This window comes from Nematolebias whitei, chromosome 11 (genome assembly GCF_014905685.2).
Source record: "Nematolebias whitei isolate Nwh7 chromosome 11, NemWhi1, whole genome shotgun sequence".
In the NCBI taxonomy this organism is placed as follows: Eukaryota; Metazoa; Chordata; class Actinopteri; order Cyprinodontiformes; family Rivulidae; genus Nematolebias; species Nematolebias whitei.
In genome coordinates, this window is record NC_056508.1 from 39822887 (window position 1) to 39847699 (window position 24813).

Consider the following 24813-nt stretch of genomic DNA (forward strand, 5'->3'; position numbering starts at 1 on the left):
ATATATTTATGTGTGTATATATATATATATATATATATATATATATCACATATGTATATACACACAATTATGTATATATATATATATGTATATATATACACATGTATTTATATACATATATATGTATTTATATATATTCATATATATTTATATACATATATATATGTATATATATACACATGTATTTATATACATATATATGTATTTATATATATTCATATATATTTATATACATATATATATGTATTTATATATATTCATATATATTTATATACATATATATATGTATTTATATATATTCATATATATTTATATACATATATATGTATTTATATATATTCATATATATTTATATACATATATATATGTATTTATATATATTCATATATATTTATATACATATATATGTATTTATATATATTCATATATATTTATATACATATATATATGTATTTATATATATTCATATATATTTATATACATATATATTCGTATATATTTATATACATATATATGTATTTATATATATACATATATATTTATCTATATTTATTTATAGATATAAATATATATATGTATATAAATTAAAACTCTGATGAACCAGATTCTACAAAAACATTACATTCAAATTTTTATAGGTTTTCATCATCATTTGATGTATTTGCACTCATTGTGTCTACTTTTAATGTTCATTTTAAATGTGTGGTTTTGTTTCTTGTTCACATATTTACATTTTATTTTTAGCTTTGCTTTAAAGTTCTTGTTTTGTGATTTGTACATTCGTGAGTTAAAATAAAGTTGAACTGAAGGTCGTCTCTTTTCTTTAAACATGTTTGAGGGAAATATTCCTGATATCCAATAGTTTTGTGTCTTTTTATGATTTTCAGCTGAGTTAACAGCCATTAAAGTGAAAACAGGATTTCATGATGAAGCTGGCACCGTCTTTTTTTTTTTTTTTTTAAATCTTCAACGCTCTGCTGGTCTCGCACGACACTGCCCGCAGTCACACGATCCTCTCCTCCGGAGAGGAGGAGGCTGGGAGGCTCATCCTCCCAGCTCCAGCTCAGCTGGTCACTCACAGAGTCCGTTCCAAGACTCCAGCCGCGCGTAATCATGAAGGCTCGACCCGCGCAGACAGGCGGGCAGAGACGGGTCTGCGACGAACGGTGGAAGCGATTTTAAAAAACATTTTACGTGTAAAAAAAAAAATAATAATTTTTAAATCGCTTCAGCATTTTTTTAAAACACTTTTTGTATAAAAACAAAATGTTATTTTATTTAAAAATCGCTTCCAGCGTCCGTCCCAGACTGTCCAGTCCGCCTGACTGCCGGGCGGGATCGGGATTCAGCCTTCATGATTACGCGCGGCCGGGGTCTGGCAACGTCCATCTGCGAGTCCCCATCTCCAGCTTCGCAGTGACCTGCGGAGCTCTGAGCACACAAGGCTGGTATCCGGAACCCGAGCCTCCGAGTCGGCACATGGATGGATCTTCCGCGGTGACCAGCTGAACTTGGAGCCGGGGAGATGACGCCCTGCCCGGTCTGGCGCTCCGAGGCTCTGGAGGGAGGATCGGGGTAGACCAGCAGAGCTCCATCCAGCTTGCTCTAAATTATGTTGTCGGCCACCAAGCACAAAAAATGCCAGCACATCAACATTAGACCAAGATGTTGTCAGTATTGTTTTTAAAATCTTTAAAATAAGTCCAGCCACTGCTCCAGTCCGAGAAATTGCAAATGGCGGATTATTGTTTTGAAACGTTTCTGAAGGATCCAGTGACTCCGCCCCCGACTCCGTCCCCGACCAACCAGTGACCGACAGTGTACTGACGTCACGTTTTTGTACCTCTTCGTACCGGTTAGAACCACAGAGCCAAGGGTACTGAAAATAGTAACAGGTGCTAAGTACCGGTACTAATGGAAAAGCCTCAGAACCGGGCCAAGTAGGGTCGAGTCGGCCCGTACCGGTACTAATGGAAAAGGGGCAGACACCAAAAGGCAAAAGACGTGCATTAATGCTTTTGTCTATAAGTCTGTTCTTGCATCAGTCTGTTAGCAAAATAACTCATGAATCACTAGACAGATTTACTGAAACGCTCTTAAAATAATCATGTGAGGTACAATTTATTACATTTTGGAGACCAACCAATTCAAGATGCCTGGCAGATCCAACAGACTATACAAACAACAAACAGTATAAACATTTTGTTAGAAAGTAGCTTTTAATTCATTCACAGCTCAAACTCAGATCAATGCACAAGAACTTTGCTTAAAACTTTAGCATCAAATGTTGGTGTCAACCTTGTTGGTCTGTTAGCAAAATATTGCAGAAATTACTGGATGGCTTTTATTGAAAGTTAAAAAAAACTATGATTCATACAAAACTGAATCACTTTTAGCATAAATCCGTTCCAAGATGTCTGCCACAGCAACGGTAGCTCAGTGGTCAGTGCTGAGGCCCCAAAATCCAAGATGGCGCCGATGGAGTAGGAGGTGTTGACTGATGCTCCCTCCGATCTCTAGCTAACTTTGCCAACTTTACAAAACTGACTCCAACTGTATATGTGTATTTATATGTCTATATAGATAATACATATGTGGATATATATATATACAGAACAGGTGGAAGAAGGAAATCCGCGCGCTCTGAACCGTGGAAGCTGAGCCACGAGTTTAGCTAACGTTTGGCTAACGAGCTGGTCAGAGAGCTGCTTCGGCTAGTGAGGCCTGCAGAGACCCAGTCCACCGCTGTTGGACCTGCAAACCGCTGAACCGAGCTGTTTACGTCGGGGACCCGGTCCGCCACGTCGGGGACCCGGTCCGCCACTGTCTGGACCTGCGAGCCGCTGAACCGAGCTGTTTACGTCGGAGACCCGGTCCGCCGCTGTTGGACCTACGAGCCGCTGAACCGAGCTGTTTACGTCGGAGACCCAGTCCGCCGCTATTGGACCTACGAGCCGCTGAACCGAGCTGTTTACGTCGGAGACCCGGTCCGTCGCCGATTGGACCTGCGAGCCGCGGAAACCAAGGAAGCTAAACTACAGCTGTGGGATTTGGGAGCTGTTGCAACCGGGACCTGGTCTGTCACCGTTGGGGCTGCGAACTTCTGGACCGAGTGAATCGTGGGACCTGGAGGTTGTTGTCGCTAGTCCTCGGCTAGATTTGGCTAGGCCTCGGCTAACAACAAGCTAACAACATAAGCTAACAACAATAGCCTGAGAACCTCGTGGCTGGATCCTGTGCTTCTGAGAGTTGAGACCAATAATCCAGAAGTATCGTGAGTAATGCCGAGCAAACACAGAGATAGGAGACAAGTGTCGGAAAGTAATTCAGAAGATATGGAGGAAGTTAAAAAATCTTTGAACTTTTTGAGTGCTGAAGTGACTAAATTGAGTGCAAATATGACTAAATTATCAGCTAAATGTGATTTACTAACAGGACTGTCTGAAGAAGTGAGACAATTGAAAGAACTGATGACTAATAAAGACAAAAAAATAGCTGAACTGGAACAGAAAGTTGACGACATGGAACAATACACAAAAATAGACAATTTGGTGATCACTGGACTGGAAGTTAAGAACCGGACATATGCAAGAGTTGTTGCTGGTACTAACACTACAGAAGACGCACCACAGGAAGAACTACAGACTCTGGAGGAGCAAGTAGTGAATTTTTTACAAAGCAAACACATTGACATTGAACATGAGGACATTTCAATCTGTCACACACTGCCCAACAAATCAGACAAAGTCAAACCATCCATAGTCATCAAGTTCATTAGCAGGAAATCTAGAAACCATGTAATAATGCAAGCAAAAAAACTGAAGGGAACAAATGTTTACATAAATGAACATCTAACTAAAAAAAATGGAAACATTGCACGTGAAGCAAGGTGGTTGAAAAAACAGAAAAAAATAGCATCAACTTGGACAAGAAATGGAAACATCTGGATCAAACTACAGGAAGGATCTCAGGCTAAGATAATAAAAGACCTGAAAGATCTGGAAAGACTAAAATAAGCTCAGGAAATGATAGATGATAAATCATTGACACAACTTCACAAGCAATGAATAATCAAAATATAAAACAAACAAATACATTAAACATGGCAACATACGAAGACTCAGAGTTTAAAATATACAATGTTGAAGATGCGATTGATACAAATTTTTTCCCTGAAATAAAAGACTGTGAATATTATAATGAAGAACAGTTTAATGACATCAATATAACTAATGGAGGTCTCTCTATTATTCACTTTAACAGTAGAAGTTTAAATGCAAATATATCCAAAATAACAGATTATTTAAAACAGCTAAACAGAACCTTTACAATAATAGCTCTGTCGGAGACGTGGCTCAACGATGAAAACACAAATAATGTTCACATGGAAGGGTATGAATTATATCATGTGAACAGAAGCAACAAAAGGGGTGGTGGAGTGGCTCTATTTGTTAAAAATGAAATAAAATGTAAATTAATTAATGAAATGTCAATAGTTGTTGATAATATCATGGAAATAATAACAATAGAAATAATAAACAAGAATGATAAAAACATATTAATAAGTTGTGTATATCGATCTCCAGGATCAAATATAGAAATATTCACTGATAAAATCGTACAACTATTGGACAAGAGTTTTAATAAAAACATTTTTTTGTGTGGAGATTTTAATATTGACCTGGGAAATAAAACAGATTCAAATAACATCAGTACATTTACAAATTCATTGTGTAGTTTAAATCTTTATCCGTTAATATCAAAACCAACAAGAATTACAACTCATAGTGCTACAATAATTGATAATATTTTCACAAATGTAACAAATGGGGATGTGATGGGAGGTATTTTAATGAGTGATTTGAGTGATCACTTACCAGTTTTCATGATTTATAAAAATGATCAAAGCATTACAAAAGAAATTACAATTAAGGAAAAAACAATAAACACATAAAAAAAAGCATTGGACAAATTAAAAGATGATTTACATAAACAAAGCTGGAAAGACGTGTATGTTGATGATGTGAACAGATCATATGATGAGTTTATGAATATTTTGGGAGCTCTGTATGAAAAGAATTGTGTGCAAAATAATTGTACAAAGAGAAATGTTGTTGACCAACCATGGATGATGAAAGGGTTGAGAAATGCTTGTAAAAAAAAGAATTATTTGTATACATGTTTCTTGAAATTGAGAACACAAGAGGCTGAAGAGAAATATAAGAAGTATAAAAATAAATTAGTAGCGATTATAAGGAAACACAAGAAGGAATATTATAGTGATTTATTAAATAAAAGTAATGGTGATATGAAAGCTACATGGCGAGTAATAAATAGTGTTCTGAAAAGTTATAAAGCAAAAACAGGTATTTCACAATATTTTTTGAAAGATGACGATGAAATCCATGATGAAAATGAAATTGTAAATGGATTTAATCATCATTTTGTGAACATTGGATCAAGCCTTGCTGCTAAAATACCAAAAGTAGACAATAATGTCAACCATTCAGTTATAAGTTGTGACAACAGTATTTTTCTTAATGGAACTGACAAAGAAGAAATAATGAATGTAGTAAAAAATCTTACAGATAAGAGATCAAAAGACTGGGTGGACATGGATATGATGTTTGTAAAGGACATAATGAGTTATGTTATCGAGCCGTTTACATATATTTGTAATTTATCATTTTCAAAAGGAATATTTCCAGACAATATGAAAGTAGCAAAAGTAGTTCCTCTCTTTAAAAATGGTGATAAATGTGTGTTCAATAATTATAGACCAATATCCTTATTACCACAATTCTCAAAAATTCTAGAAAAACTGTTTGTGACCAGATTAGATAAATTTATTACTAAACAAAACATTCTAAGTAGCAGTCAGTATGGGTTTAGAGCAAAAAACTCTACATCAATGGCTCTCATGGAAATAATGGAACAAATAACTACTGCTGTCGATCAAAAACAGTATTGTGTTAGTATTTTTGTTGATTTAAAAAATCATTCGATACTATTGATCACACTATTCTCCTTGAAAAATTAAATAAATATGGTATAAGAGGACCAGCATTACACTGGGTATCTAGCTATTTAAAAGATAGGAAACAGTTTGTACAAATAAATGGTGTAAGATCTGACCTGTGCAATATCACTTGTGGAGTTCCTCAAGGCTCTGTACTTGGACCAAAGTTATTTATTTTATATGTGAATGACTTAGTGAATGTATCAGGACTCCTCAAATGTGTCCTTTTTGCAGATGACACCACATTTTTCTGTTTGGGTAAAGATGTAAAACGGATGTTGGAACTGATGAAGACAGAATTTGATAAAATACAAACTTGGTTTAAACTTAATAAATTATCATTAAATTTAGATAAAACTAAATACATGATATTTAGTAACAAAAAGAGAACAGTTGATGATCCATTTAAAATTGAGGGTGTTGAGATTTGTAGAGTTAATGAGATGAAATTTTTGGGTGTAATCATTGATGAACAGCTAACATGGAAAAATCACATAAATTCTGTAAGAACAAAAATATCTAAATCTATTGCAGTACTATACAAAGTCAGGGAATTATTAAATGATAAAGCTCTGTACATGTTGTATAACACAATCATTGTTCCACATTTAATCTATTGCATTGATGTTTGGGGGAAAGCGTGTAAAACATTTACAAAACCAATTTTTATTTTACAGAAAAGAGCTGTAAGAATTATCACCAGAAAGCATTACAGTCACCCATCAAGCACATTATTTTATCAACTGAAGTTATTAAAGTTCCATGATTTAGTAGATTATAGTATTTTATCAGTTATGTATAGAGCTCAAAATAACACATTACCGTTAAATATCCAAAGAAATTTTATTAAAAGACAAAGTTGTTACAATCTTAAGGGGATAGATATATTTGTCAAACCAAAATTCAGAACTAGTCTGAAGGGAAGGTCTACCTCAATCCAAGGAGTTGGATTGTGGAATGGTCTAGAGAGTGATGTGAAAAATGTCAAGTCAATGTGCACATTTAAGAAAAAGATCAAATCTAGATTGTTAAAAAAGTATATATGAAGTAGCTTAGTGTGTGTTTTGTATTAGAATTAGAAAAATTAGAAAGTTATTCATTTTGTTCTGTTACTTGAAAATTAATATGTCTGAAATAATTGTTTGAAAAAAGGGGCAGATAAAATAAGATTTTTTCTTCTTTCTGCTGCCTTTCATTTTAAATTTTTTTGTATCTTTTTATATATTGTTATGGAATTGTTTTGTACTTTTTTAAAATGAATAAACTTCATACCATACCATACCATACCATACCATAATAGACTGCGGGTTTGAGTCCAGGTTGCATCAAGGAGGGCATCAGACAATAAATACATTTTAAAAAGCCAAGTCTTTGGTGTAAGTTCACTCACAATGGTGCCCCCAGAAGAACGAAGCAGCTGAAACCCCAACAGCAAACGGTACTCGAAGAAATACAATAATGTACTTTTAAAATGCACGCAGGTATATTATCAAGTAATTTTATATTTGGCATTGAGCCATAAGTTTGTTTTAAATTTTCTTCACATAGTGTCTCAGCTTTTTCCTGAACAGCCGTACAGCTGTTGTTGTCACAGCGTTTTAAAAAATCACATTTCTACTTCACACATTGAAAACGTGACTAACAAAACATTTCATTCATGCCTCGGAGCCTCGGTGAGTCCGTAAATCGGGTAAGAGGCACCAAAATGAAAAGCTGCCATTTTGTGAGATGTACTTGTCAAATTCTGAAAATTTGCTTTCACAATAGCAACCAGTCCTGGAAAACTGTTTCTTTATGGCGTTTCGTAACATGCTGACCAACGAGTGTCCAACAAGTCCCACACGTGTCCGTTGGGTCGTGTTGGAAGTCGTTTGGTTTTAATACGTTGGATTTCAGGTTTTCCTAGTGATGCAACCTTAATCTATAGGACAGAAAATATGAAACGGTGTTCATTAACACCATGTCAAGACTTAGTGGGGATGAAATGTCTGGGAATGTCTGTCTGGGTGGGGAGGGAGTCTTTGCTTCATATGAATGAGTTCAAGCATCATCTGGGCGTCTTGCTCACAAGTAGGATGGAACGGGAGAAGGAATGATGGATGATGGCTACATCCTCAGTAATAGAGGTGTTGCTTTGGTCAGCTGTGGTGAAGAAAGAGTTGAATCAAAAGGCAAAGCTCTCGGTTTACTGGCCTGTCTACAGTCCAACAGAGGTTTGTATTGTGACCAAAAGAACTTGATACTGGATACAAGAGGTCAAATGAAGCTTCTTTCACAGAGTGCAAGCCTTATAGGGTGAGAAGCTCCATCATGCTGGGAGAGCTCAGAGTAAAACCGCTGCTCCATCTGATGAAGATGCTTCCCTTTGGAGGTGTTTTGAGTATTTTTCACTGAGAAGAGGACCGGAGCAAACCCAGAACTCGCTGGAGGGATCGTGTATCATCTCTGGTCTGAGAACACATCGGGGTCTCCCAGGTGGAGCTGGAGAAAGTTGCTGGGGTGTCTGGGTTTCTCTCCAGGAGAGACCATGAAGAAGTGGTAGAAGATGGAGATTAACTATCTGAAACCTTGCTCTACAAATGAATTACAGACTCGTCCAGCCATTTTAAATGACGTGACTGCCCTAAAGGCAACTTCTTGAAGTAGAAAGAATTAAAGGAGCTCAAAGGACAAAATGCTGAAAATCATTTCTTTGAGAACTCGCAGCATGAAGGCTCATATAGTTTAGAAAAACTGAGGCTTTAAAAAAATTATTACATTTAAATTACAGTGAAAGTGCCAAATAAATAAATAAAACAGAAACTGACCACCAGAGCAGAATTAGGTCTGCACAGAAAAAAAGGAGGAAATCCAGAGTAAACCCCTGGGCAGAGTTTTTTCATTTTGCAGAGTGAACATGAAGAACCTCATTAACATTTATGAGGAAGGTGTCACCTGGTGGCTGTGAATTAGGCGAGCAGACTTACCCACAAGGGATTTGAATGTAAAGCTCTGTGTGAGGGTGGGTTTGGGGGGGGCGTCACTCTAACCAGATTATTATCAAAGAGAGCCTAAATGCCAACCAGTCTGCGAAATAAATAAACGATACAGTTTGTTCTGTGCTATTCCCTGAAATATTTGTAATCCCATCTTGTTAGCACTTCCTAAAAAAATTAACTCAAGTTTTTGCTGTCGTCACAAGAACACTAAATCTGGAATAATCCATTAGAAAAGCTCCTCTCTCCATATTGATTGCGTCTTCCTGGGTGTTGAGAATACCTTCTGTTGTTTGCACCTGATTCAGCGTGAAGGCTGCAGAGTCTCTTCACGTTTTCTTCATTATCACCGAAAGAAAAATAAACGTGGGAAACGTGTGGGTTGAGTCACAGTATGTGATCTCTAGTGGAGCATGGTTCTTTTCATGTGTGTGTGTATTTTAATTTACATAGATGGATGTTGGGTTTGCACTGAATGTCCCAACCACTGCCACCACCCAATCTGTGACTCTGAACATTGTACACCTTAAAGAAAGAACTTCTCCTTCCATTGGGAAATGGTAAACAGATATCATTACAAAATACTTTTTTCTTTTGCCTTGTTTACCACTCAAAGTACTTCAACCCATTCAAACAGATTCATATATAAGTTGCTTGTCCGAACAGTCTTTTAGACCCCATTCACACCTGCCACTGATCTCCACCCCAGCTGATTCAGATAGAGCTAATTATGGCAGAGCACAGTACAGTGAATGGCCTCAATGCACATTGAAAACATTTTCATTCAGATTACCTTTGGAAGTGGTCTGGACTCAGATTTATCCACATGTTTGGTTGTCTGAACACAGTCCATCTACAGCCACACTGCAACACTACTGAACTGATGTGACCCTACAAATGTAGCAGAATTAGTAACTGAATGTATCAGGGTTAAAAAACAACAACAAAAAAAAGTTTAAATTGTCAGCTAAATGAAGCCAGCCATTCGTAAGAATATTCTGAAACACTTCTTAAAAATTTAGCTTAAAAGGTTTAACTAAGAAGGTTTATGTCAGTTTTGTATACCAGATTGCTGCATGGGAAGTTCCTCTTCCGTTTCTTGTTTCTTCATTGATTTAGCTATAATTAGACCCATGGCTGCTGTATTTTGTATATTTTGTGACAATCACAAGACAACAGTCTGAGCAGCTTTAATTTCACCCAATTAAACACAACGCTGACGTTACAGTCACCAGTGAAGCTGAGTAGAAAGGAAAACTGCTGATGGCTGGAAAAATTATACACTGGTTTAATGCGATGAATTTTGGGGTTAAAATCTTCAGTCTTTGCTCTGACACTGAGTCTAACTAAAGACGCATCTTCATTTCTCCCGTATGTTAATGGAATTTATGAAAATTGTGCACTAAATAACTCCACATAAATGTGGCTCAGATCAGGTTAATGTCAGAATAATGTAGTTTAGGTGTCTGAATGTATTGTAATGTTTACAGAAACATCAATTGGGTTTGTTGCTCAGCTGATAGCCCATTGTGGGATGTGGCTGCATGTGTCAGCTGGTAATTAACATCTGGCAGCACAATGTTTTGCGGTACAGACTTAACTGTTAGGTGTGAACGCTCTCAACTGGAGCTGTCCACTTGCAGTCAAATCACCCAAGACGGATGTTTGTGCCAGGTATGAACAGGGCCTTAGAGTCGATGCAAAGCTTTGAACAGATTAACAGCAAAGTTGAGTTCACCATCTCACCTAAGGACACTTTAGCAACCAAGAAGTGTCCTAAAGAACAAAAAAAGGGCTGCTCTCTTTTTCTAAATGACATATCCCTCTACTTTCAGTAAAATGAGATGTATTTTCAACCTTTCCACTAGAATAACTCTTAAAAGTGTTTTCCTGCTTGCTCTTGATGAGGACGGAAACATTTCCCTCCTGCTCCTACCCTCCCTCCTGCTTTGGTGTTTGTCTTGTGATTCCTATCGGAGCCTCTCACTACATATCATCCGAATTATAATTATGGACCTGGTCAGCTGGTCTCTCAACGCAATTGACAAAATTTTCTCAACGAGAAGACGGGGCAGAGGAGAGCCCTCATGCCCTGAAGGGACACTCGCAGCTGGATACACGATGGATTCCTGGGGCCAGTGGAAGATGGTGTCTGTCTGTATTGTCCGTGGAGGACGTAGAAGACGCGTTCATAATTGGGTTTATGATAACTGGATTTCTGCATTTTGGTGTTGGCAGGTATCTGGCATATCGACAAATTCAGAAAACAGCAATAGCGGTTCTGGCAATTGTGAGGCTGCCTGCCTTGTATGAAGGAATGTACCGAGCGGTACGCTCTCAGACTCAGACTCAGACGCTGCATGAACTGAGCCGTAAGCTGGACTCAATTTGAGGATTGCAGGCCACTTGCGGCTCTTGGGACTCACTGGTGGGAAGGAACTGACCTTGGAAAAGGATACAAGCTTGGTGTAGCAGTGTGACCACAAAATTTGGCTGTTTGGAATCGCCACTGAGACAGACCAGCAGAACTATGAAGGCAGACGTGGAGATTCAATCAGAGGCTGCCTGACCCAAAATAATTATCTGAATTTGGCTTCCTCATTTGGCCTTGAATTGACCAGCTATCTCAAACTTCTGCTGGTTGTTCATGTGAGCGAGAAGCTCCGCTCCCCCCTCTCCCCTATCACTACCCTCCCGAGAACATCTGTGGATCTGTGTCAGAGCTGAGCCGGCTGATAGACACTGTGGCTTCTTTGTCAGGACTATGAAACGTTCTGTCAGTCTCCACGGACAACTCACTGTTCTCATCGGCCTCCTCATGCATAAATGTATTATGATGTCATTAGTATGTTGCTGTTTATGCGCAAGGTGTTTTTTTTCAGCTTTCGCACTGTGCTTCGGCCACAACATAGTGCAAGATACTTTTTTTTTAACCTCCCCTCCCCTTGTATTTTCTCTTTTCCTTATCTACTTTTGTTTGTCTGTAACAGGTCTCTCTTGTAAATGAGTCCTCGAAGCTCAATGGGAACTAACCTGTGTAAATAAAGGTTGAATTAAAAAAAAACCTAAACCTGTTTTCTGTTTGTGCTGTGCAGGATGGTCAGAACCCCTCCAACGGCACCGTAGCAGATAAATCCAGCCACTATGACATTGGGGAGCTGGCTACATCTACTCTAATGGGTAAGAAACAGAAAAAGCTGATGTTTTGATCATGTGGTGAGTAAATAGTAGTGTCTTCTTATGTGAAACTGTGAAAGTTGTATTTATTTTTTCTTCCATCTCTTTTTCTCTCAAACACCCAAAAGCACACTCCACCACAACCATTAGAGTCCAACTCTATGTCTGGCTTCCTGCTCTTTTCATGTTGGAGCCTCCTCCTCATTTCTCCCTATCTCATGTCACTCTGTGTCATTTTTACAGCTTCCCTCGCTCTGCATGAGGCTCATCGTTTTAAGTTAATGTGTTGAGCCCTGCTGAACTTTTCCATGTGAAAGCTCCTTTATTAGGCTGACAGTGTAATTATGAAGAGCATGAAAACCTCATGAATAAGTCCGACAAATACATTCAGGCGCACAGCGGAGATGCTGGCACCTGCTCCGACAGTGACAGATTCAGTACCATAACGAAATGATTAAAAGGCTCTTTAATATTATTTACCCAGACAACATCACTCATCACTTAGCTCAGCATTCGGGAGATTTATGGTGTCTTCTGACCAACAACAATCACCTTTTATGTCAGACTGTTAAACTAGAATCATCTTCTGATGAAAAAGGTCAAAGTTACAGCCATTTTGGTCAAAAATGTCATGCATAACCCCATAAGATTTGCTAGCGCTATGAGGTAGCTCATCTACTACCTCATCAAACTTTAGCTCAACATCCATCATTTTGACCAAGTGTTAGACATTTTTGTGTTTGCTTATATTAATTAGAGGAATTGGTTTGATGCCGGCCCTGTGATGGACTTGCGACCCGTCCAGGGTGTACCCCGCTCTTCGCACAGTGATTGCTGGACATGGGCACCGGTGACCCCCGTGACTCAAAAATGGAATAAGCGGGTAAAGATAATGGATGGATGATGGGTTTGATGCCGAGAGTTAATCAGTTGTAAATGTAGATCCAATGATTACTTTGAGTTTTATTTTAATCTAAGCCTGATTTTTAACCAGTACAGAGAAATGAGAGCACATTTCTCCAGTTTTGGCTTCCCTCCACTGGCTCCCGGATCACTTCCGAAGTAATTTTAAAATTCTTTTGTATGTTTTTTAAATCTCTGAACAGCTCTGCCCCCTCTTATCTTGCTGATCTGCTGCAGCCATATGTCCCACAGCGCTCTCTGTGAGGTCAGCAGACCAGACGCTGTTATTGGCACTCGTTTCAAGCTCAGAGGTGACAGTGCCTTCTCTGTTGTAGGTCCAAAACTGTGGAATGAGTTACCACTACATGTCAGGCAGGCTCAGTCTTTCACTGTTCATAAGTCTCTTTTAAAAACACACTTTTATTCCCTGACTTTTGATCCAGTGTGAGTTGATTTTTAACTTCACTGTATTTTTATTATTTTAGTCATTTAGTTTATCTTTACCTCTATGGATTTTATATATTTCATCCCGTGTCCTTTGCTATTTGTTTTGTTGTACAGCACTTTGGTTGGCCTTGCTGCTGGTTTTAAGTGCTTTATAAATAAAGTGGTATGGTATGGTAAGATATTACGCTGACAGACATTTTACAGTAATAGTTGGAGGCAAAGTTATAAATGCAGTTATTACACGGTCAGTTTCAAGTAGAAATTGATGATTAGTCTTAGCTACTAACACACTGAATTTAATTTATTATCTGTAAAATGGCTGAGTTGGATCCATTTTTGTGTTTGGGAATATCACGTAGCCATCGCAACCATCTTGAATAGATTTTAAATGTCAATCAGATACAGATGTACATCGACTGATCTCCTTCTGAGAGTTTCAAAATAATCCATCCAGGGGTTTGTGATTTTTGTTTTGTTTTTTGCTGATTAACAAATATGGAAGCAGGTTAATATTTTTGCCCTTTTTTCTTTTGCTTGTGGGCATTGAAGCAACATTGAGGCAACATTGAAGCAACATTGAGGCAACTCAGATCTAATTGCTTTGAAAGGTTTTTTGATAGCTGCATCTGATGTAGCTGTGAGTATTTCTTGTTGATTAATGGCTGCTGCAGTATTATTTAAAGCCATTCGTTAAAAAAATGTTTCAGATGGTTTGAACCTTGAGTCATGTGTCAACTGGTGTTTAAGCCGTCATTTAGTAATAACGTCTTCTAAACAGATTGCTCCTCATAATGGGCCAGCTGGTATTAATAAAGCCTGACTTTAACATTACTTGCCTGCTGGCGGTTTAGTAAAATCAAATTGTCTTTGGGTATCCATAAAGACCCCTGACTGTAATATCAGCATGACATTTAAAAACGCTCTGATATGTGGCTCTGCAACAGAGCTTTGGGTGTTTGGTCTGTCTACATTGTTAGCAAGTTAGCATGGGAGCTTATAAGTAACATTATATTGTTTAAAACACTGATTCTATCGCAATCGTCACTGTTTAAATTCAATTGCACCTCCAGCTGTTTTGGATTGTACAACAAGACAAAGAGAAAAAAAACTGCATAAGGTTTAAAATCACTTTTTTTTTTTATGATTTGTGCAGTTTTCACTTTTTTTAAGTGCCATTTCATATCCATTGACTGAAACCCTCCCCAGCTGTCTTTAATCAATTTGACACATCAGCTTTAGACTTACATTATTTATCTCATCATTAAAAAAAAAAAAAAAAAAAATCATTCCACTTACTGGGAGCTGGTTTGTGTTGCCAGAAATCAGCAGGCCCCTCGTCTGACACCCGGCTAGCAAATGATTAACCTCTGCCTCCACTGGAGGAGTTCAAGTACTGGTAGTCTTGTTCACAAGTGATGCCATGATGGAGCATGAGAGGAATCGTCAGATCGAGGCCTCGTCTGCCGTAATGAGAGCGTTGCTTCAGTCCATGACCATTTATCCAAATGACAATGTTCTTGATTTTCTGGTTTCTCCTGCATTTCAGTCCTCAACTCTTGTCATGAGACAGTGAATCGTGACTAAAATAAATTCCCAGATACAAGTGACTAAAATGGGCTTCCTCTGTAGGATGGACAGGCTCAGCCTTAGAGATGAGTTAAGTGTTATGAGATGAGCTCCATCATCTGGGGAGACCACAAAGTAGACCAGGAGAGATTAGGTAACCTCTCCGGCCTGGGAACACCTTGGGATCCCACAGGAGGAACTGGAGAGAGCCACCGGGCAGAAGGATGTCTGCCTTTCTCTCCTGGACCTGCTGCCTCCACAACTTGACCATGAACAAGCAGCTAAACATGGATGCATGATTTAAACTCTACTCATTTTTTAAAAATTAATCTGGCATCTCTCTTTTAAGCCCCACGTGGAAAACTTGATAAGGAAATTGAAAGTTAAATAGGGTTTCTTTTTAAGAAATACTGTAGATCCTGTCAAACGTTTAATGCTAGAAAACATTTTGTAACTGTGACTTTCCTTCCCTCCATTGACTACAGTGACATTATTTACATGAACGCTCCTACAAGAACCCTGCAGATGTTGGACACTGTCTATCACGGTGCACTAAGTTTCTTAACTGGCTGTGATTATCATACCCACCACTGCACCCTGTATTCACTGGTTAACTGGTCATCATTAACTTCACGCAGACTCTCTCACTGGTACATTTTCATCTTTAAATCACTTCTTGGTCTGCTGCCTTCATACATCTCCTCCTACATGTCTCTGCGTGAGTGCAGCTACAGTGTGCGCTCTCAGGACATTATTACCTGCAGTGTCCCCTCAGTGCAGACTGAACATGGCAAAAGGGACTTCTCCTACTCCGCTCCTGTTTCCTGGAATATCTTGCAAAAAGATCTGAAGCTCTCGACCTTCACCTCTCTAAGTGGCTTCAAACATCTGTTAAGTTCCTGCCTGGGAAAACCCAATGCAGACATGTTCCTGTTTTTAGTTTTCTACACCACTTTATAATCTAGCTGTTTTTTTTAAATGCCATTTTCTTTTATTTGTTCTTCTCAATTTGTATGTTTTTTATGAGTGCCTACTGTTGTCATCACTATTTGTTAAAGAAATCAGATCTTTCTTGTAAATGAGTGTCTGAGGCTCAATGGGATTAACCTGTATAAATAAAGGTTGAATGAATCTTAGTTCTAATCTTATTTATTTATTTATTTTGCAACAATTATTTAGACGACAGCACAAGAAACACTTTGGCTTGAAAGTTTTCAGTTTTCTCGAGCCATGAAGATTTTCGAACTGTCTTTAAGTAAAGTGAACTAGATGCATCAGTCTGGATAAAACACACGGAAGCGTCACCTGTGTTCTCTTTGACTTTAGAAGTTAAATAAAAGTAAAGTGCTATATCTTGTCATCATTGTATGACGGCAAAATTAGTTCACTGCATTTAACCCATCACACCTGGGATGCACCCAGGTGGGGCAGTGGACAGCTATGGGTGCCTGGGGAGCAATTGGGGATTAGGTGTCTTGCTCAGAGACAGTACGACATGTGGGAATGGCTGAGGATCGAGCCTGGGGCTTTTGGATCTCGGGTTGGCTGCCCTACCTCTACCCCATCTTGGCCCCCCCCCCAGGTATAAAGGTCCTCAGCCTTTAATCAGATGGCTACTTTTTAAACAAACCAAATAATGATGCAAATGCATTTTCTCCTTAAATTGATCCATTTAGATATTGTCTTCTTCAAGTTTAACAATCCGTCAGAACAGATCGTCCTAACGGAGCCGTCGCTGTGTGAAAGCGGGATGAGACAGCTGTAGGCATCACATCGTACAATAAAACAAAGAAATCTTACGGGCGACAAAAATAAAATTGATGAGATTTTTATCTCAGTTTCACAGAACCCTGACACCCAGCACGTTCCTTCAAACAATTCTTTTATTATTAATATTCTCTGTTATTGACATTTTTCCCCTTTCCTCTGTATTGTCTTCCCTCTTTTGACCTTTTGACTTTTCAGCCTTAATCATTTTATATATTTTATTGTCCCAGTTTAATTTTCTTCTCTGAGAAATGACCCAGGTGTACTGTCAGTTTCACTTTTACTCTTCATTTCCTGAGACCTTTCTGCCCTCGCCTCCTTTAATTAAATGAAATGATGGCTTCTCTGTTTGGCTCGGTGACTCCACAGGTTATGAATAACAAATCAATGTAGAGACACATGAACACAGATACTTCAAATACACTCCCAATATATTTTTAAATTGATACGTGTTCAGAAAGAAAAGTCATGCAGGACAAACAGTTGCTGAAATACCATGCCAGAGCTGTAGATGGCGCTAACGTTGACAATAACTACATCAAAAATACGAAGGAAGAACATTTAGAGCATTGCTGATTACTGCAGCTGCAAAATGTGGACGTGAATGTGTCTCAATTTTCAAATTAAAATGGGTTAATACAAATGTTTTTCATTTTCAAAGCACTGAAAATACAGAAAGAGGCAAAAGTCTTCATCCAAGCTAGGCTAATAGCTAGCCAAATGAGGACCTGTTATTGTTTTTCAGGCTTACAAAACTCTCTAACATCACACAGTTGTTCATAAACTCACCACCACTTTTTCAAAACAGTCTGTTTACTTTGTTACACAATGTTTGTGTCATTATGCAAATGTATTAAAGTTGCGCATAGATTCAAGATCCAAGATTCATTATTTGTCATTCATGTGGTACATGTGGTGGAATGAAATTGTGTACACAGGGTCCCAGTTACATCCAACAAAGTATTAAAATGTAAAAGAAAAACAGTAATAAGATCCAAGATATGAACTAAGAATAGATAGATAGGTTGATACATGCCGACGGTCCGAGGCTGCTGAATGTACGAGTGCATGATCAGCACTAGTCAGTCCATGTCTTTACTCAGAGTAACACATTGTTCATTGAGAAAACAGCATCAAACTAAACAAACTGTGTCATGCAAACCTGTAGAGGTTTAGTAGCTTCTTCCGCAATGAGAACGAGTGACATGATCTGAGGTTTGAGTTGAACCCACGTGCACAGAGACACAGGAAACTCCAAGGTAAAAACTAAAGTCTTTTTTGATTTAACAAAAACAAAACAAAAGCTGATGGGGCAGCAAAAAACTTGGGACTAAATGGTTGAAACGAGGTTGGGAAGCACAATGCACGGACAAAGGAGGAAACAAACAGACGTTGAATTTAAAGGGAGACTGATGAGACAAAATGACGAACACCTGGGGTGATTAAGATTAAAGCGTGAGGAAGAAAAACACGGGGGAGTGCAGAAAACGCAAGATCAAAACAGAACAAAATCCAGATTCCCACAACGAGATGTTTAAACAACATGACCAAGTTTGGCTTAGCCTCTGCTTCATGTGTGATGTTACGGCTGAAAAGATACTGACAATCAATAATTATCTGACAGAACATCACTTCAACAATGATGACTACTATTTTAAACACGGAAATTTATGCTGTTAATGAGGACTCGGAAGACTTGAAGAGAGAGCAGCCAAATAAAGAATGACGTATTTATATAAAAATTGGTTTAGAAAATGGTGTCGTCGTTGTGGTTTGTAACGCACGGTATTCAAAGCAAATGTGGGCGGTTGGAGGAGTCTTGAGAATTGCTAAACGTGGTCAAATCTAAACAAGAGCAAGTTCAAATGGAAAGTGTAAAAAAGAGTTTTCTTACCAAACACTTAACCTGATCTTGACTCGTGTTTTACCGCATGCCCTTTATTTCTTGTTATAGCAGCAACAGAAATCACATTGTTCTGCTTTACCTCAAGGTATCCCCTCATTTCAGTTCACCTGATTTTTATCTAATGAATTTTATGAAGACGTATCCTGTCTCCTCTCTTTGTTTAGGCCTGGTGGCCACAATAAAGGAGCACATCACCAAGCCAACGGCGATGGCGCAGGGGAGAGTGGCTCACCTGATTGAGTGGAAGGGTTGGGGTGGAAGTGGAGAGGCCGGAGGAGGTGGCGCCGGTTGGAGCAGAGGATGGAGTAAAGGAGGTGGTGGATGGGGGGGGATGGGGACCGAGCTGCAGGAGGATGAGCAGTTCTACTCCCAAATGACGGATGAGATCAAGGAAGCTCGCTTTGCAGCAGGTGAGACGGACGGATGAATTCAATTTAAGAAAACAAAGTGGTCAGTGAAGGTGGCGCGATGCTCTCAGCCCTCTGCCATTGTTTCTGTTTGATTAGCTTTGGCTACAAAATCAATAACCCTAAGGGTTTCCAAGGACAGTGAGTTAAATCTACTCTTATTGGATTTTTCCTAATTCGTGATGTTGGCTAGACCTCAAAAGAAACAACGGGGGATTGAGAAAAGTAATTTAAAACATGTTTGTGTTGTTTCTCAGGTGTAGCAGAGCAGTTTGCCCTGGCTGAGGCAGCGATGAATGTTTGGCCCATGAGCGATAACTTGGAGCAGCCGTCCACCAGCTTACAAGGTTGGCGAGTCAGTGAAGCTTTGAGTTTTATTAAGTACAAAACCCGGCAAACGCCACAGAATACAAATTAACCAAAAGATTAAAAGAGAATCATGAGCTATTTCTCCTGTGAGGGTCTTTGTAGTGCCTTTTAATTTAAAGCTATTATCGTACTTTCTGCCGTATAGTCGCATCAGTCCAAATATGTCTAATAAAGTGGAGAAAAAAACATAAATAAGTCACTTTGCTGTATAAGTTGCATCCATTACACATCACCGCTGATGCATCGCGTTTTTTAATGCGTCACCGCTGACCACCCGGAAACGCAGGCTGGTGTTATGCCAAAAATAGATTGGCTGCCAAATGGCAGCTGCAGGAGCGTGCACGGGAGGACTCTAACAAGAATTTAACAAGATTAACACTTAAAAACAATTATTTGTTTGCTCAAAATTATAACAAAGGTGTGTCTAAGTTTAACTTTTCCTTAATAAATGCACCGTGAAATGCAGCTGATCTGACGTTTGCTCCGGGAGTTATGCAAAAAGGTGCAACTTATATGGTGAAAAATACGGTATTTGAAGACTTTATCTTTCTATAGGATTTTTGAAAGAAAAGAGACGTATCAAAAAAATTAATTGTAGTTTATTAATACGGTTTTGATTTCTAACCCAGCGGTGTACGTCAGTACAAATAATTAAAACAGTTTGAATCTGCACAAAAGTTGCAGCTCAGACTGTTAAAAAATAATCAGGTTTAATTCAAGTTAGTTATTTTAATGTCATTTCAACTATAAATTACCTTTTTTTATGTTTACCTTCTTTTGATGTTTGTAGTTTTTCAGCCTTCAAGTTACATATTTTTTTATTTTATACATATCAATAAAAAAAGTGTTACTTACTGTATATAATTTCTCCAGACTTTAAATAAAATGCCCAAAACATTACCACTATGGCAGAATTACTTGTAGTTATTACTAAATCACTATTTCACTTTTGCTGCTTTGAGCTAAATTTATGAAAGTATTTGCTCTGCGTGCATAGTTGTACTTTCATCCACAAATACGTAAATGAAAATTTAAACTGCGAGACTGTCAGTGATGTCATGCCAAACTGAAAACTGCTTGCTGCTTGCCTGAGTTTCTTATATTCCCAGGGATTATGGGTTATTAAGATTAACTGCAATATGCTGAGCAGCAGCTGGTTCACAACTGACACCTCATTTTTATCTAAACGAGCAGCTTTTGTGGGACTTTCTGTTGCTTCCATCTAAACAACCGGAGAAACCCATCTGTTGTTGTTTACACCCGTGGCTACAAGTTTTGAGAATGACACATATTGTCAAAGTTTACTGCCTCAGTTTTCATGATGGCAGCTTGCATAAACTCCAGAATGGTATCAGCTGCAGGAGGCTGAACTTAACTCCTTGAAAAACATTTGCACTGCATTTCAGCCTCGCCACAAAAGGCCTGTTGACATCATTCCAAAGGTTGTTTCCTTACCATGGGAAAACTGTTGATGAGAATGAGGATGGAGGTCACTCTGTCAATGTTGACTGAGTTAGAACTGGAGTTTGAAGGTTTCGAAAGAGACTGGAAACCCCTGTTCTTCTGTTAACCAAGGTTTCCTGCAAGGAAACGCATGCAGTCATCAGTGCTTTGGACAAAATGGGCTTCAAAGGCAAGAATGCTGCTAAATCAACCATTTGTTAGATCATTAAGAACGTTAGTTGCAAATAACCTTTTTCGAAAAAGGCTTTCTTGCACTAAGAAAGTCCATCAGTTGCCAGGACCATCTCCTAAAGGTGATTCAGCTGAAGATCAGGAAACCACTAGCGTGGAGTTTGCTCAGAAATGAGGCAGGTGTGAGTTCATCTAACGAACATGAGACAAAGACTTTTGGAGGAGACATCAAAGTTCATGCTCAGTCATCCAGGTACAAAACTCAATAATGGTCAATCAAAAGAAGGCACTTCTCTACAAGAAAGTTGCTGGGTAAATTAATAATCCTATCATCATCTCATTAAGCCACACTGAGACTACAGCAAGATCTTCTCAACACAGTTTTACTTACAAGGAGGGCAGAATTCAAAACAGGCTTACGCAGCTGTTACATCGAAGCTCCGGTCGCTCACGGACAAAGAGGTAGGGAAAGTCTAAACACCCGTTATCAGACAGAGGCGATCAAGACAATCTCTGCTTCACAGCTCACAGATGTGAAGGCGTCAGAAGTTACGCAGGCTCCTCTCGGATTAGACAAAGAGACTCTCTTGACCTCACACACATTAATTCAACATTAGTAAGCGATAACATCCATGACCTTTACGTAAATTCGCTTGACAAAAGTCGTCAGGGACAGATATCTTCTGCAAAACATTCATAATTTAGACCCATGAGAACTGGGTAAAGTAAAAGTCTCTGATGAATCCTATTTCCAACTGGTTGCTGTGTCTGCGAAAAATAACACACCCAGAAAACAGAAGGTGGGTTCTCCCATCAACAGGAAAGCATCTTGAGAACATTCATGTGTGGGATTGCTTCTTAGCCAAGACATCCAAAGACTAAACAATGCCTTCTCCAACAGCAGCCATTGAAACCTATGAAATGCTTAAAATTGTACGTTAATATATCTTAGAAAGATCTGCCAAAAAATTATGAGGACACTGATGCATCAAACTTTGTGAAAATCAATAACTGTGTCATGCTTTGGCCATGTGTGTTTATCAAGATGTTAAAATAGTTTTGACTGGTTCTGTTTTCCCTCCTCAGCTGCACAGAGCCATTTCCTGTCCAAGTACCTCCTTGACGGAGGGAGTGTCGGTGTTCCTCAGCATCTTTACAGCTTTCACACCCAGACTTATGATGATTATGCATCCAGCCTGGTTCATCCACCACCGCTCAGCTCCGTTTCGCCAACACCCAACGCTCTGCAGGACGCAGATCGTCCCTTCGAGGACAGAAACGCACTGACAGTCGAAGCTGCCGTGCGACACGTAGACAGCAGCTCGCTGTCGGAGGATGATGTTTTTTACAACTAGGACTGGGGAGCATCAAAAAGCCAGCATTTCTGATGGCGTTCTCTGAAATAAGACTCGGCGAGCAGACTTTTAAGACTCCACCACCAGCAATGATCGATACCGAAATACATCTGCAGACACTTCAGGAAGCAACTTTTGAAAAAAAAAAAAAAGCATCTTGAGGAAAGATTTAGAGGCCTCATCCTCATTTACAAACAAAGACTCCAAATAGTGTTATTTTTCTTTGGTTTAGGCCAACATTTTTGTGAATGTATACAGTTGAGCTGTAATAATTAATTTTTTAAGCGCAGAACTGAGCTGTAAAGAGTTGAATGAACGACACAGGTGTACATATCTTGTTATAAAGCGTCAGATTTATTCTACGTGCTGCATAAGGCTGTCTGTTTGTGCTTTGAATCGGTTTTCACTCACACTGACACACCGTGGAGATAATCATAATTAGGTGGCGATAACACCAGGAAACTGAAAATGTGTTGCTTTAAGATTTCTCACCTAAACCTGAAAAGGTTTAAAGAAAAAAAAAAAAATCATAGATTGCCCATCCAGTTATCTGTCTGAGGCTGAGCTGTGATTAGCTATCATTCACACTTAGCTGTCTGAGAGACACAGGCGCGAGGATAAAGGGAAGAGACAAGTGTAGGATGAACTAATAGAGAGGGGGGCACAGCTGTATGTGCGTTTGAGACCGAGGTGGATGCTGGATGGAGGTGTCACGACTACCTGTCATCAGATTCTTTCAGGGGACGTTTACACAAAACGACATTGTGATCTTCTCTTTTATTTGAGATCAGATGGCGTTTGTCCGGGAACAGAGGCTCGTCTGTGGCTGGCGTGATCACTTCCATCATCACCGAACTTCAGGAGAATAGAGGCGTAATGAGGGTTTATTTATTGCTCCACAGCAAAAACCACATCTGTGGTGACTTAAGGAAAAAAAATGTGACACTGAGAGGAAAAACTAGAAAGCTGTGCAACAATAATAATAATAAAAAAAGTTGCTTCTCATTAACCTACAGATATGAATGTATGGAGAATAAATGCAGAATAAACAAGTTATTAAAATTTACAAAGGTCTGATTGCTAATAAGTTTAATGGCACTCGTACAGAAAACAGCAGCAACTTCCCTAAAGTGGGTTTTTAAACATTTACCATATTTTCTGGCATATAAATCACTCCGCAGTACAAGTTGCATCAGTCAAAATAATCATCATGAAGAGGAAAAAATATATAGATAAGTTGCATTTATTATGAATTTATTTAATGGTCAAAACAACTTTATTTCGTCTGGGCGGCACGGTGCCATCCATCCATCGTGGCCAGAGCTGTTAGCTCTCCAGCGTTTGCCTGCACCAGCTGAGTGCAGCGAGCGTGCACGGGAAGACTTACTGTTGCAGTTCTTCGAAATTTAAAGCATCAGTCTAAAATTGCGTTATGAATATGGAAAAAATTGTATATAAGTCGGTTTGCCATATAAGTCTCAGGACTGATAAATCTATGCAAAAACTGTGACTTATACGCCGGAAAATACGGTAATTAAAAATAACTTGAAAAAGTTGATCAAAAAAGTCATGGTCATCGGCGAAAGGCAAAGACAGACAATGTTTTTGCTCATGTCTGTGTATGTGTGCGTGTAATTATGTTTATGAATGTTCCCAAATATCTCTTCCAACAACTAGATGACTAATGAGATTTGGTAAAAGTAAGCCCTGAATGTACCGGTACATCTAAAACTTATTTTGAAAGCAACCTGATGGCTCCAGCCAGCTGACCTCAGAAAACACAGAAATGGCTGTGACTCCGTCAGTTTTACAGATTTTAATTTAAAGTTTAGTGCAGTAGGAGCTGAGTGCTGACACATTTTACAACAGTGCATGACATTACACAAAATGGCTTCAACTCTGTCATTTCTCAACATAAAATTATATTAAATTGAAACTTTGGCCTGAAAGGTGGTGGGTGAAGAGCTTTCTATCAAGACAAAATAGACCTTAATCATATTATTGATTATATTCTTGCTTAGTTTGTCTAATAAGAGGGGAAATGAATTCATGCAAACCAAATGAAATACAAAGAACTGCAAAGGTTGTTTACATTTTAAAGTAAACTCTGTTCTACATTTGCTTGTGTACGTGGACTGGGAGAGATTTTTTTTTTAAATCTGAACCAGCCCAATGAGCAAAGAATTTGTGACCATGGGGACAAGACAAGTGCTAAATGGAAGCTCCTGCATGAAACATACAGACAAAAAGGATGGTGAGAAGAAGAAAAAAGAAAGAGATGTGCTTC

General features: G+C 38.7%; 1 protein-coding gene across 1 annotated transcript in view; it reads left to right on the top strand.

Annotated features, from left to right (window-relative positions):
- Positions 1-22640, top strand: part of fam131c (family with sequence similarity 131 member C) — a 25929-nt gene extending 3289 nt beyond the window's left edge. The window contains exons 3-6 of the mRNA XM_037684341.1: positions 12090-12174; positions 18925-19170; positions 19425-19514; positions 22258-22640. Of these exons, the coding sequence (XP_037540269.1) occupies positions 12090-12174; positions 18925-19170; positions 19425-19514; positions 22258-22526 (690 nt within the window). The 3' untranslated portion in view covers positions 22527-22640. The remainder of the gene's footprint in view (positions 1-12089; positions 12175-18924; positions 19171-19424; positions 19515-22257) is intronic.
- The last annotated feature ends 2173 nt before the right edge of the window (positions 22641-24813 follow it).